Source organism: Aotus nancymaae, unplaced genomic scaffold (genome assembly GCF_030222135.1).
Source record: "Aotus nancymaae isolate 86718 unplaced genomic scaffold, 86718_ANA_hifiasm-v0.15.2.pri h1tg000049l, whole genome shotgun sequence".
Lineage (NCBI taxonomy): Eukaryota > Metazoa > Chordata > Mammalia > Primates > Aotidae > Aotus > Aotus nancymaae.
Genome location: NW_026988463.1, coordinates 34,675,025 through 34,690,167, shown reverse-complemented (window position 1 = coordinate 34,690,167; position 15,143 = coordinate 34,675,025). Strand labels below are relative to the sequence as shown.

Sequence of the window (15,143 nt, the reverse complement as noted above, 5' to 3'; positions counted from 1 at the left end):
TCTACCTGCCTGCTCCTACATAACCCTGCATTCTGGCACCTCTCAGGCCCTGGCTGTCACCTACCACATCTGCACCCCACTGGGCCTGGGCTGAGGAGGTGTGCTCCTTACTGCATCCAAGCCGTTCCCCTTCCTTCCCAATAAAAACCATCAACAACCAATCTTGTATCACTCACCAGCCCTAGTTCCTGATGCCATTTACAAATCTTATTCTCTGGAAATTGATTTGACTTCCTATGCTCTGGGGACCATGTTCTGCATATAACAACAAGGCACTACCATAGCCATACCTTACACCTCAGAAGAGAGCTGCCAGGCTTGAGAACCTGTCACAAGTACCTAGTCTGCCTAGTGCCACGTAGCTTAGCATCCTGAGCACATCAACTCCATTAGTCCAGTGACTGGACTGAATTCCCACAGCCCTGTCCATGCCCAACTTGCGCTAGCCACAGCTGGCAGCTCCAGATCATGCTGGACAGCTCCTGGCACTCACCCTTGACTATACTGATTGTTCTCAGTCCTGCTCACAGCTAGTTCTCACCTGTGGCTGCTAAACACAGACAGCAGAACCCAAGCGTGCTGATGGGTCTCTCTAAATTCATGAAGGCTAACATTAGATGGACTGGCAACACTACCCATCCTACTTCCGTCATCCATGGACTCTCCCCTACCAGTCCTACTTCCATCGTCCATGTCACCTCCCACATCACCCCTGCTTCTGTCATCCAGAGCACCTCTCCTACCACCCCTACTTCTGTCATCCACAGCACCTCCCCCCCACCCCTACTTCCATCATCCATGGCCTCTCCCCTACCAGTTCTACTTCCATCGTCCATGGCACCTCCCACATCACCCCCCTCCCGTCATCCACAGCACCTCCCCTACAACCCTTACTTCCATTATCCATGGCCTCTCCCCTACCAGTCCTACTTCCATCATCCATGGCACCTCTTGCATCACCCCTACACTTCTGTCATCCATAGCACCTCCCCTACCATGCTTTTCCTGAGAAAACAAACTATCAGGAGAGCCTTTCACAGCACAGAGTCCATGGATGTCCTTCCTATGCCACCAAGGCCTGCTCCATGGATGCCCATGACTCTCTCTCCACATGCTCCATGTCAGGGTTTCAGCAGACCCCTGCATCAGCATCACCTTCTGCACTCATCCACTCTGACAAGCTTAACGAACCACTGTTCTTTTCTCTAGTTTAAAATAAAACAAAACTTGCCAGGCACGGTGGCTCATGCCTGTAATCCCAGCACTTTGAGAGAGGCTCAGGCAGGTGGATCACTCGAGGTCAGGAGTTTGAGACTAGCTTTGCCAACACGGTGAAAGCCCATCTCTACTACAAATAGAAAAACTAGCTGAATGTGGTGGCAGGTGCCTGTAATCCCAGCTACTCAGGAGGCTGAGGCTGAATGGCTTGAATCTGGGAGACAGAGGTTACAGTGAGCTGAGATTGCACCATTGCACTCTAGCCTGGGTGACAAGAGTGAAATTCCATCTCAAAAATAAATAAATAACAAAATAAAACAAGATGAACCCAACTTGCTCTTGCCCTCAACCTACCCGGGGGCTGTAAGCATGTTTCCACGCTTCCCGACAGAGCATAGTTCTCAGAGGGTATCTGTGTGTCTGTAACAGCTGAACCCTGTCTCAAGTTTTACCTTTAATTGTTTCATCTGGAATTTTACTTGGTTACAGAATTACGTGATGAACTTTTAACACCTTTCAAAACTTTAACCTAATTTCCAACATTTTTTTTTTTTTGAGACAGGGTCTCACTGTCACCCAGGTTGGAGTACAGTGGCACGATCATGGCTCACTGCAAACTCAACTTCCCAGGCTCCAATGATTCTCCCACCTCAGTCTCCCGAATAGCTGGGAACAGAGGATGCGTCATCATGCCTGGTTAATTTTTGTATTTTTGGTAGAGATGGGGTTTCTCCATTTTGCCTGGGCTGGTCTCGAACTCCTGACCTCAAGTAATTCATCTGCCTTGGCCTCCCCAAGTGCAGGGATTACAGGCCCTATACCCCTTTGTATTCTTTTTATTGTTTGCTTGTTTTTCAAAGACAGGGTCTCGCTCTGTTGCTTAGGCTGGAGGCCAGTGCCCCAATCACAGCTCACTGCAGCCTTGACCTCCTGAGCTTAAGTGATCTTCCTACTTCAGCCTTCCAAGTAGCTGTGACTACAAGCACATACCTCACACTTGGCTAGTATTTTTTAGTTTTTTGTAAAAATGGGGGTCTCACTATGTTGCCCAGGCTGGTCTTGAACTCCTGGGCTCACATGATCCTCCCACCTCTATCTCTCAGAGTCGGGATTACAGACATGAGCCACCATGCCCAGCCCCAACAACTACTTGGAACTTATTTTGAAATAAAAAGCTCAAAGTTCACTGTGTTGTTATTTTTTTTCTTTTTCCTTTTGAGAGATGGGGGTCTCATTATGTTGCCCAGGCTGGTCTTGAACTCCTAGGCCCAGGACATCCTCCTACCTCAGCCTCCCAAAGTGCTGGGATTGCAGGCATGAACTATTGCGCCTGGTCCACTTTGTTGTTATTTATTTCAATAAATTGTGTACATTTCTCCAAGAAGAGTGCACTTATAATTAATACAGAGTTACAATACATTCCATCATCTCTTCATGTCTCTTTATCATGTTTTCCAGGGGTAACATTTTATCCACATGGCAGACTTCACAATTATTTAGATCTTTTATTTATGGTTAAGGTTTAAACATTTTGGCTTTATTCCTATTAAAAAAAAAAGGAATGTTTTCTTCTCCATTATGTTATCTGATTATTGGTGACATAAACAAAAGCTATTACTTTTCTTTTTGAGACGGAGTCTCGCTCCGTTGCCCAGGCTGGAGGGCAGCGGTGCAACCTCAGCTTACTGAAACCTCCACCTCCCATGTTCAAGCAATTCTCCTGCCTCAGCCTCCAGAATAGCTGGGACTACAGGCACGCACCACCACGTCCGGATAATTTTGGTATTATTAGTAGAGATGGTGTTTTGCCATGGTGACCAGGTTGGTTGCAAACTCCTGACCTCAGGTGATCTGTACGCCTCATCCTCCCAAAGTGCTGGGATTACAGGTATGAGCCACCATGCCTGACCTATTAATTTTCAACATATATTTCATGCATCCAGATTATTAACTCTGACTCAATGAATTTGTTTTCTTGTAAGTAAACTTACATACACCTGGATGTAAGTCTTCACATCTCTTCTAGGAGAATCATTCTGATGTGTACAGCCAAGGGCATGTCAAAATTCCATGAGTTTCAATTTCCATACCAATAATAGCAACAGGTTACTTATGAGCTAGTGTGGCTTGCTTCTCACCACCTTTATCTGCATCACACTAAGGCAGGGGCCCCCAACCCCCATGCCACAGAATGCTGCTGGTCTGTGGCCTGTCAGGAACTGGGTCCCATAGCAGGAGGTGAGCGCAGGCAGGCGAGTGAAGCTTCATCTGTATTTACAGCTGCTCCCCATTGCTCACTTGCCACCTGAGCTCCGCCTCCTGTCAGATCAGCAGCGGCATTAGATTCTCGTGGGAGCGCAAACCAACTGGGAACTGCACATGCGAGGGATCTAGGTTGTGTGCTTCTTATGAAAACCTAATGTCTGCTGATCTATTACTGTCTCCCATCCCTCCCAGATGGGACCATCTAGTTGCTGGAAAATAAACTCGGCTCCCACTGAGTCTACATTATGGTGAGTTGTATAATCATGTCATTATATATTACGATGTAGTAATAGGAGAAATAAAGTGGACAATAAATGCAATGCACTTGAATCATCCCCAAACCACCCCCCACCTGTCTGTGGAAAAACTGTCTTTGACAAAACCAGTCCCTGGGGCCAAAATGGCTGGGGACTGCTGCTCTATGGAACATCCCTGGACCTAAAACTGACTGGCAGTGCACAGTCAGGGGGCAGTAGCCAGGGGGCATGGCCTACCTGCTGGATGTGGGCATTGTTGGGTGCATTAATATAATCTTCTAGCTCAGAAAGGCAGCTGGTTTTAGCCAAGGCAAAAATAAGTTCAGTCTCTACATGGGACTCACGACCCTTTTTCCTGGCCATCTGCAGAAATTTAACGAGATCTTCCCAGTTGTCTAAAGACAGAAAACAAAGACAGGTTAACCCAGAGCTGATTATTTTAAACAAGGGCTCAACTCCTCCCATTCTGTCCTCAGCCAGAAATATTTACCCTCCCATTATGTCTTACTGGAAACTCAGACTCCAGATAATGTCTAGGAGGTCTTGACTATGCCCACTAGGCACATCCCTAGCTCAGAAGGGAAGAGGCGGGGGCAGAGCCACACTCAGACCGCCTCCCTGAGAAAAGACTTTGCCAGGAGACAGAATGCTTGTTCTGGACAGCGGAGAGGCCGGTGCCACCATCAGCCTGAAGCACCAGAAGATCCCTGGGAATCTGGGCCTAAGTCACTGACTTGAAAATTACGACAGTGGCAGTATCTGGTGTGCTTAAATGACCTCACCTTGTAAAGGAGGGCAATAGTAGAGCCAGTGTCAATAACAGAATAATGCTTATCTCAGACTCTTGTGGGAAATGTTCGTGAAGATGTGCCCTCTGATATCTCTGGATACATCCTATGCAGAGATCTGTGAGAATCTCTTCAACCTCTTGCTTCAGCCAGGTTTTGCATCAGTGAGATGCAGAGCCCCTGGGAGAGGGGATTCACTTACTGTTCCTGCTGGCTGCCTGAACAACTTCCAGGTAAGAGGAAGGGTCGTCCCTTCTGATATAGGAGTTGATGGCTTCCTTCACCAAGTCTTTCTGGAGCTGGGCTCGGGCCAGCTGACTCCACACAGCAGGCTCATTGCATCTCTCCGCAAACTCATATGCCCGGTCCAGGTTTCCAATGTGCTCAATCAGGACCTAGGGGTTATGAGAGGACTTGCATTCTCTGTAACACCTAGTTAGCTCCAAAAAGCAGACACATTTTTGTTTGGTTCCGTGTTCTGCTGAAAGCTGCATGACCATTGAAGTTCAGTCAGAAGCAATCAGGCAATAAGTATTTCTCACATGGATGAGCTGAGGGGAGAGACGAGAGCCATTATATGACAACTGGGATGCCGAACAAAGAAGAGATACTCTAACAAAATGGCACAGAGATGGAGATAGCCAGGCTAAGCTTTCTGGGCCAGGGGTAGAACTTGGGACTTGCTCCTGACCTTGGGAGGAAAGACAGTGCAACAGAAACTGTAGAAGAGCCAGGCATGGTGGCACATACCTGTAATCCTAGCACTTTGGGAGGCCAAGGTGGGTGGGTCACCTGAGGTCAGGAGTTCAAGACCAGCCTGGCCATCATGGTGAAACCCCATCTTAAAAAAAAAAAAAAGAAAGACACTGTAGAAGAGTTCACAAGAATTGCCGTGGGGAATAAGACGGCTCACCCAACAGAAACAGGCTTGATGGTTGTGCTTGACCTGGCAGGTTGTGCAGCAGTGAGGGCCACCACTACATAGTAGTGGAGGTGGTAGCAGCATCAGCTGCCCCTCAATATGATGACCTGGTCTGTCTCAAAGCAAAGTCATCGACCGTGAGGGGGCACAAAAGAAGGACTCCTAAATCGGGGTTTCTCAGCAGGTATAGAAATACAGTAAAGGAAGAGGCAAGGAAATAAAGAGACTGGGTAGGAGGGTAGTTCCGGTGAGATGTCCTGTGGTTTACAACTGATTTGGAAATAAAACCAGAAACGGCTACAGCCTGGGAAGAAAGGGATACAGTTTAAAGAAGAGTTCTTGGGGAAATGGAGGGGCAGGCAGGGAAGGCTGGAGGGCCTGCTCTGGGAACCTGACCTCAGATCCTGCAAAGCTCCTGCTGAGGCGATAGGGGCATGGGGAGTGTGGGGGGTGAGTAGCATGCTGTAGAGGGCTGGAACGGTTGTCGTTGAGGGTAAGGTGTGAGTGTCTCTGAAAATCAAACGTTTGTGTCACCAGGGCTGACCACATGACATTGAGTCAGGTACCTAAGTCTGGGGGAGTGCTGGGGAGTGCTGGGGAGTGACTGGGAAGGGGCAGACTAACAGCTGATGGAAAGAGCACCCACAGAGGTCAAGGCAAGGGGCCAGCAGGCTAGGAAGACGAGTTGCTGGTGAGGAGCAGAGAAGAGCAGGAAGAGATGCACTGGACAACCAGAGGGTGTGACACCCTTGGAGAGGACAAAGGCTTGCAGGTCACACTCATGGTGTGGCGGAGGGTGCTAGGTCCAACACCCTTGCACTCAGCAGCCCACCTGGACTGCTGAGGCATTCACATCAAACTTGCAGAAGACTGCGAAGGCTTCCTCATACAGCGCGCTGCTGATAGCGATGCTTGCGATGTCCAGTGCGTCATAGTTGTCCAGGCGGCTGATGTACTCCATGACTCGTGTACGGTCTGCCTCGATGGCAGTCAGGATCAGCAGATTCTGTAGATTCCTGAGGAAAGAGGGTGGTCAGCATGGCATCCCAGGAATGAAGCCGGCAGAAAGCATTTTTCGGCAGGTCAGGTAGCCCCAGATCCCCAGTTTTAGAAGAAATCATTATTATACACACACCTGACTGATAAAGTAAACACAACAGAGTATTTGTGAAGTATTTGGGGTCTCAAAAGAAACAATATAGCAAAGTCTTGGGAAAGCACAGGTAAGAGAATCAGAACATGCCAATCAAATCACAGGGAGGACTGCTGGGGCTTTTCAGAGCCCAGCCTCTGTCTCCTGTTGTAGAGGTACCTATTTTCCTACCTGTGCTTTCTTTGCGATTCATTACAGCTTTATCACATTTACTATATTCCGAAGCAATATAGGTAGCTTTGCTTGTTTTTTTGTTTTTTTTTTTTTTGAGACAGAGTCTTGCTCTGTCGCCAGGCTGGAGTGCAGTGGTGCGATCTCGGCTTACTGCAACCTCTGCCTCCCAGGTTCAAGCAATTCTTCTGCCTCAGCCTTCCGAGTAGCTGAGACTACAGGCGCACGCCACCATGCCCAGCTAAGTTTTGTATTTTTAGTAGAGATGGGATTTCACCATGTTGGCCAGGATGGTCTCAATCTCTTGACCTCATGATCCACCCGCCTTGGCCTCCCAAAGTGTTGGGATTACAGGCGTGAGCCACCATGTCTGGTCACTTGTTCTTCTTTTTTTTAACTTTTAAAACATTTTGAGGCCAGGTGTAGTGACTCACGCCTGTAATCCCAACACTTTAGAAGGCTGAGGCGGGTGGATCAGGAAGTCAGGAGATCGAGACCATCCTGGCCAAAAATGGTGAAACCCAATCTCTATTAAAAATAGAAAAATTAGCTGGATGTGGTAGTGTATGCCTGTAATCCCAGCTACTTGGGAGGCTGAGGCAGGAGAATCACTTGAACCAGAGAGTTGGAAGTTGCAATGAGCCAAGATGGCGCCACTGCATTCCAGCCCGGGTGACAGAGACTCTGTCTCAAACAAAAAAAAATTTTGAGATGGGGTCTTCCTATGTTGCCCAGGCTGGTCTCAAACTCCTGGCCTCAAGTGATCCTCCCACCTTGCCCTCCCAAAGTGCTGGGATTACAGGTGTGAGCCACCACACTGGGCTGCTTTGCATGTTCTTGAACTCTCCTTTGCTTTAATTATAGTAGATGCATTCTTACACAACTTTTCCTTTACACAATTCAAAAATGTGGGAAAAAAATCAATGTAACACACCACATATCAAGAATCTAAAAAAGAAATACTACATCATTATCAAATGATTCAGAAAAAGCATCTGACAAAATCCAACACCTGTTAATGAGAAAAACTCTCAACTAGAAATAGAAGGAAACTTCCTCAGCCTGAGAAAGGACATCTACAAAAAGCCCACCGCTAACATCAGAAGTGACAGAGACTGGACACTTTCCCTGAGGATCAGGAACAAGGCAGGGTTGTCCACTCTCAACACTTGTATTTGTTCTGGAGGTTCTGGTCAAGGAATTTAGGCAACAAAAGAAACAAAAAGCACTAGATTAGGAAGAAATAAAACCGTCCCAATTTGCAGCCAACATGATTGATTAAAAAAAACTCAAGAAATCTACAAAAAAATCCTATAATAAATGAGTTTAGCAAAGTTGTACAATACAAGGTCAACATACAAAAAATAACAGTATTTCTATATACTGACAATTTTTGCAATGTACAACTGTAAACAAAAAATCTATTTAAAATACTTCCAAAAATATGAAATGAGTATAAATCTAATAAACTCTGTATATGAAATATATGCCACAAACTCTAAACTGCTGATGAAAGAAATCGAAGATCTAAATAAATGAAGAGATATATTGCTTTCATACAGTCAACACAGGAAAAATACCAATTCTCCCTAACTTGGTCCATAGATTTCATATAATTCCAGTCCCAGCAGATTTTCTTGTACATATATACAAGATAATTCTGAAATTTATACAGATAGGCAAAGGAACTAGAATAGCTAAAACAACTTTGAAAAATAATAAAGTTGAGCCTAGGCATAGTGGCTGACACCTGTAATCCTAGCATTTTGGGAGGCCAAGGTGGGAGAACTTCTCGAGCCTACGGGTTTGAGACTAGCCTGGGCAATATGGTAAGACCCTGTCTCTACCAAAAAAAAAAAAAAAAAAAAAATTAGCCAGGCCTGGCAGTGCAAACCTGCAGCTACTCAGGAGGCTGAGATGGGAGGACAGCTTGAGCCCAGGAGGCTGAGGCTGCAGTGAGCTGTGTTCATGCCACTGCACTTCAGCCTGGGTGACAGGGAGACCCCATCTCAAAAAAAAAAAAAAATGAAGAAAGAAAAAAGGAATAAAGGTGGAAGAATCACACTATCTAGCCCAGTTGATTTTTGACAGAGATGCAAAAGCAATTCAATGGAGAAAGAGTATTTTTAACAAATAATGCTGGGAATAAACTGGACATTCACATGCAAAGATAAACCTCACCCAAAACTTCACACTTTATTGGATAATGAATCTAAATGTAAAATGAAAAAATATGAAACTTTTAGAAGGAAATAATGGAAAATCTGTGTGACCTGGGAAGAGTAACACTGTTCTTGATTTAACACCAAAGCACAATCCATAAAAGCTTATGAATTGGACTTTATCAAAATTATAACTTTTGTTCTGTGAATTACACGATTAAGAAAATTAAAGAAAATCTACAGAATGAGAAAAAATATGGCAATTACATATCCAACAAAGGACTTGTATCCAGAATATACAAAGAACTCTGAAAACTCAACAAAAACACCAAACAACTGAATTAAAAAACAGGCAACAGATTTCAAGAGACGCTTCACCAAAGAGGATACATGTTTGGTAACTAAGCATATGAAAAGTTGTTTATCATCATTAGCTAGTAGGGCAATGCAAATTGAAACCACAATGGCATATCGCTATACATTATGAGACTGGCTAAGATAAAAAAGACCAATAGACCAAGTGCTGACAAAGATGAAGAGTGGCTGGAACTCTCACATATTGCTGGTGGGAATGCAAAATGGCACAGCCATTCTGGAAAACAACAGTCAGTTTCTTAAACAGTACATATACCATGTGACTGGGTATGTTCAAACAAAAATCTGGACAGAAATGTTCACAGCAGACGTTTTCATAATCACCTCAAACTGAAAACAACCCAAATGTCCTTCAATGGGTGAAGAGATAAACTGTGGTACATTTGTATAACTGACTATGATTCCGTGATAAAAAAGAATGTACTGCTGATGCACTCACCAACTTGGATGACTCTCAAAGGCACCATCATGCTGGGTGAAAGAAGCCCATCGCAAAAGAGTCTATACCATGTGACTCCATTTACACCACGTTCTTGAAAATGCAAAATTAGTGTGGTGGGTGGTAGCCAGGGTTGGGGGTTGAGGTTTAAGGGAATGTATAATTTACATGGTAGCTAGCACAAGGGAGTGTTATAGGGTGATGGAATTGTTTGTATCCCAACTGTGGTAATTCTACACATCTATACATGTGTTAACATTCATAGCACCGCATTCCCTGCCCACTTCCAGAAGGTCATTTTGACTGTATGGTGATTTTTTTTTTTTGAGACAGAGTCTGGCTCTGTCGCCCAGGTTGGAGTGTAATGGCCTGATCTCAGCTCACTGCAACCTCTGCCTCCCAGGTTCAAGCGATTCTCCTGCCTCAGCCACCTGAGTAGCTGGGATTATTGGCACATGCCACCATGCCTGGCTAATTTTTGTATTTTCAGTAGAGACGGGGTTTCACCATGTTGGTCAGGCTGGTCTCAAACTCCTGACTTTGTGATCTGCCTGCCTCAGCCTCCCAAAGTGCTAGGATTACAGGTGTAATCCACTGCAGTTGGCCTGTATGGTGATTTTTTAAAAGAATTTTAAAGTTAGGTGCTAAGAGTCATCCATGCAACTGTATAGTGTTCATTTCTACTGCATTACTGTACCACAACCTACTTACTGATGGTTATCTGGCTTGCTCTTAGAGTTTTGCTATTGGAAATGGTGCTGCCTTGAGTATCCCTGCACATCTCCTCAAACAAATGAGCTGAGGTCCTTTAGGGCTCGTAAGGAAGAGAGGAAAATGCTGGCTGTGTGCATCTTCTATCACCAAACTGTTTTCCAAATGTAACGCACATTCCCAGCAGGGGCACATAAGAAGCCCAGCTGCTCAACATCCTCAACAGCACTGATTAGGAGAGTGGAGTTCCTGCTGCTCTGGCAGGAGTAACAAAGGAATGCTGCACATGGCCTCACTCTATGCCTCTTTGGTGGCTGATGAGGCTGAATTCTTGCCTTAGGTTCACAAGCTGTTCTTCCTCTCACTGGAGGGCCTGTTCAAGTGCTCTGCTTGGTTTCTCATTGGGTTGCTTGTGTTTTTCTTTTATACATCTTTTTCCTACTAATTTTTCGTTGGTTGTGTTGCAAATATCTTCTCCCCATTTGTAGCTTCTCATTTTTCCATCTTCTTTATGATACAGTGCTTAAGTTTGATACAGTCTTAATGGTTTTTCACTAAAGGTTTATGGTTTCTGTGACTGGCCTAAGAATTTATTAGGTCATACATATATACTTCCAAATATAAACTCTAAAATAATATATTTTGCCTTTTATACATAAATCTTTTCATAGGGAGAGATGTCCTATTTTATTATTTTATCATATATATAATATATAGTATATATTATTGTATATAAATAAAATATGTTTATCAAAGTTATCTGATACTTTAAAAATCTGCTTGATTTGTTTGATATTTAAAAATATGATTTTTCTCTTTTTTGGAGACAGAGTCTCGCTTGGTTGCCCAGGCTGAAGAGCAGTGGCACAATCTCAGATCACCACAACATCTACCTCCTGGGCTCAACCAATTCTCCTGCCTCAGCCTCCTGAATAGCTGGGATTACAGGAGTATGCCACCATGTCTGGCTAATTTTTGTATTTTTAGTAGAGATGGGGTTTCACTATGTTGGCCAGGTTGGTCTTGAACTCCTGACCTCAGGTAATCCACCTGCCTCGGCCTCCCAAAGTACTGGGATTACAGGCATGAGCCACTGTGCCCAGCCTAATGTTTTTTACATTGTGTGTTTAAAAACATTAGTTTCTGCAGGTCCGATTCCACTACATTGCTGGCTCTCACTCATGGTGCCTTATTTCCTTATGCATTCTGACAATGCTTATAGGTACGAGCTCATTATTTCTTGGAATGCTACCTGCTGGAATTCTCTGAAGCCTTGCTAGAAGGTGGATTTCTGGCAGAGATCTGAGGCTACAATCTGATGGTGATCAGTTTACAGTTAAATTCCTGACCTGAGGATTTTTAACACTTTGCCAGTTAACATGAATGTGTGCTAAACCTCATAAGAGGACTAGCTTAACAGGGCCAATTTTGTCCTTATAAATTTAGCACAATTGTTCAAAAGACACTTTTCTTTTGGCTGGTCTCTCAGCAGAGGGCTAGGCGATACTGGCATATTCTTAGTTATCTTTCCATTTAGGAGTAGGTGTCACACCTTTTGTAGGACCTCTGTTTTTTCTTTTTTTTTTTTGAGACAGAGTTTCACTCTGTTGCCCAGGCTGGAGTGCAGTGGCATGATCTCAGCTCACTGCAACCTCCACTTTCTGGGTTCAACTGATTCTCCTGCCTCAGCCTCCGGAGTAGCTGGGACTACAGGCATGCGCCACCATGCCTGGCTAATGTTTATTTTTAGTAGAGACAGGGTTTCAACCATGTTGGCCAGGCTGGTCTTGAATTCCTGACCTCAGGTAATCCACCCGCCTCAGCCTCCCAAAGTGCTGGAATTACAGGCGTGAACTACCATGCCCAGCCTAGGCCCTTAGGTTTTGTCTCCTGTTCTCTTGTGTCCTATAGGGTGTGAGAATCAGCCTGGGTTCAATAGGGTTGGCAAAAGTCCGATTATGTTCTTCTCTGGGTTCCTGCTCTCATCATTATTATTATTTAATCTCAGACTTTTTATTTACTTACTAGTTCATTGGTTCATTTTTAAAGATTATATAATTCATTCTACCTTGTAAGTTTTTACAGTAATTGGATCTGTCTATGTCTCTAGATAGCTAGTCTGCCATACCACCAACCAAGGCTATTTTTTTTTTGTTTGTTTTTGTTTGAGATGGAGTCCTGCTCTGTCGCCCAGGCTGGAGTGCAATGGCACAATCTCAGCTCTCTACAACCTACACCTCTTGGGTTCAAGTGATTCTCCTGCCTCAGCCTGCCAAGTAGCTGGGATTACAGGCACCTGCCATCATGCCCAGCAAAATGTTTGTTATTTTTAGCAGAGACAGGGTTTCATCATGTTGGCCAGGCTGGTCTTGAACTCCTGACCTCAACTGATCTGCCAGCTTTGACCTCCCAAAGTGCTGGGATTACAGGCATGAGTCACCACACCCAGCCAAGGCTACTTTTACCTACACTTAAAACTGTGTCTGGTCAAATCGTCGCAGAAAAAAGAAAGAACTTGAGGTCCCCTGCATGTCTGAGAGGCAAGTATTCAAGAAGACAGCAGAGCTGCAGCCACCTGTAAGTGCCTGGAAGTTCCCACAAGCTAACAACTATCAAAGGAGGTTGGTCAGACAGCAAGACAGACTATCCTACCCACCTCAGGTACCTTAACCCTGGCATCCTGTCAGTCAGGGTTTATGATTCCATCAAAATATAATTTCACATTCCATATACCATTACCATATAGCATCTCCAAGTGTAAATACACACACACAAATTCCTCTCTCTAATACCACAGCCCTTGATAGCCTTTCTGGCCTACAAAATAAATCTCAGAATTATAGCTCCACTTATGACGTGAGTAGATTAGAATCTGACACAGAATCTCTGATGGTGAATTTTGAAGTGCAGAGGAACCCCAGGTGGCCAGCCCACGCGGAAGCACGCACTCTTACCTCTATGGTGCCTGCCCATGCGAAAGCAGCATGCACTCCCACCTCTATAGTGCCAGCCTATGCGGAAGCATGCACACCCACCTCGATGACGCCGGCCCATGAGGAAGCACGCACTCCCACCTCGATGACGCTGGCCCATGCGAAAGCAGCATGCACTCCCACCTCTATAGTGCCAACCCATGCGGAAGCATGCACTCCCACCTCGATGATGCTGGCCCATGCAGAAGCATGCACTCCCACCTCGATGATGCTGGCCTGTGCTGCTGCCCCTGACACAGCTCCTGCTCATCTGGCTTCTACATTATACTTCTGGCAAGTCTTCCCTGATACATGCCCAGATGTGGTTCTCCTGCCACCTTTTTCCAAGCTTTGTTTACTATGATTTGAAGAGTTCAACACATCCTTGGGCCACATGAGGCCTTCATAAAATGCCAGCTCCCCTTCTCTAGGAATTGTGTTAAAGGCCAGCGTGGGCCAGAGAAGTAAGAGGAGTGCCAGGCCCCTGGAAAATGTGAAACTAAGGCTGGGCTCTGAGACAGGAAGGAGCTAAGTAAGGGAAGGGCTGGATTGAGATAGAGGAGGTAGTAAGAAGACTGGCATGTCTGGGGAGCAGCCAATGGGCAGGCGGGATGAGTAAAGCGGTATGAGAATGTAACAGAAGGTGAGTGACAAGCAGATGTTTGAATCTGACTGCGTCCACAGCTACCCCTGGCACAGCCTCACCTGTGCTCGCTGAAGACAGAGTTATCCAGAACTATCTTCTCCAGCAATTCAATCAGTTCATGAGGCAGGTCAGCTGTCATAAAGGCTTTGACAGTGACTGAAACCTCTTCAGGATACCGTGTTTCTGACAATGCTGTCTGTACCACCTGGTTTTAAAAAGCATTTGAAAGAACTTGATTAAGGTCAATTCAAGACTGTATCTCTGAAGCTAAACAAAAGGGAAGGACTCCTCCAAGATGGTCTGGAACAGACACAGAGAAAATGGGGAACTTCTTAAAGTAGAAAAGGAAGGGTTTTCAAAGTCAATTTCAGGAAATTCTCAGGTTGCTCTATTTTGACAATTAGTTTTTCTCTCACATCAGATGAGCTAGACTCTTACTCTGCTCCAATGACCAGTGCACCAGGCATTTGAAATGCATATCTCCTTTTAGATTTGTCTTTTAAAGCCACTATTAATAGCAAACATGGCTCCACTTCTCTAGTGAAGGGGCTTCCAGTAGCCTCTTACTAGCAGAGTGTGGTTGTGGCATAGTCCACAACCAGAGCTGAGGAGCCAATGCCTTCACACAGGATGTCACTCAGAACCACAATCTGAAGGAAAGACCAACAAAAGACTGGCTGTGCCACCCCTCATCCAATTACAGGTATCTTACCGACAAAAACACTTACAAATAGGGTGGAAAGACAGTTTTCCAAAGAGTACATTTCCCCTGTGACAGCAGTTTGGAATGCCAGCACTGTTGTCTTTGCACTTTGTACCAGCCACCTTCAGTGACTTCAAGGATCTAATATTTTTGCCATGTTTCTGGTTCTCCTCAGGGGTGGGCAACAGCCGCGTATCAATGAGAGGGAAGAGACAGCTCTGGAAGGTCTTTGATGGCTAACATAGCCCTCTGACCATGAACTTTCACCTAGCAATCTTGAGGGGTCTTGAAGGAACCTAGGATCATGGTCAGTCCAGTCCACCTTTCTGGTGGTCTTTGTGACTCAGTGGTACCATGAGAT

General features: G+C 45.2%; 1 protein-coding gene across 5 annotated transcripts in view; it reads right to left on the bottom strand.

Moving 5' to 3' along the window:
• Positions 1-15,143, bottom strand: part of CLTCL1 (clathrin heavy chain like 1) — a 184,620-nt gene that overhangs the window by 22,017 nt on the left and 147,460 nt on the right. For all 5 annotated transcript variants that reach the window (XM_064362833.1, XM_012445071.2, XM_064362834.1 and 2 more), the window contains 4 exons: positions 14,139-14,284; positions 6,283-6,466; positions 4,731-4,923; positions 3,978-4,135 (listed from right to left, as the gene is read on the bottom strand). In XM_064362833.1, coding sequence (XP_064218903.1) covers positions 3,978-4,135; positions 4,731-4,923; positions 6,283-6,466; positions 14,139-14,284 — 681 coding nt within the window. The remainder of the gene's footprint in view (positions 1-3,977; positions 4,136-4,730; positions 4,924-6,282; positions 6,467-14,138; positions 14,285-15,143) is intronic.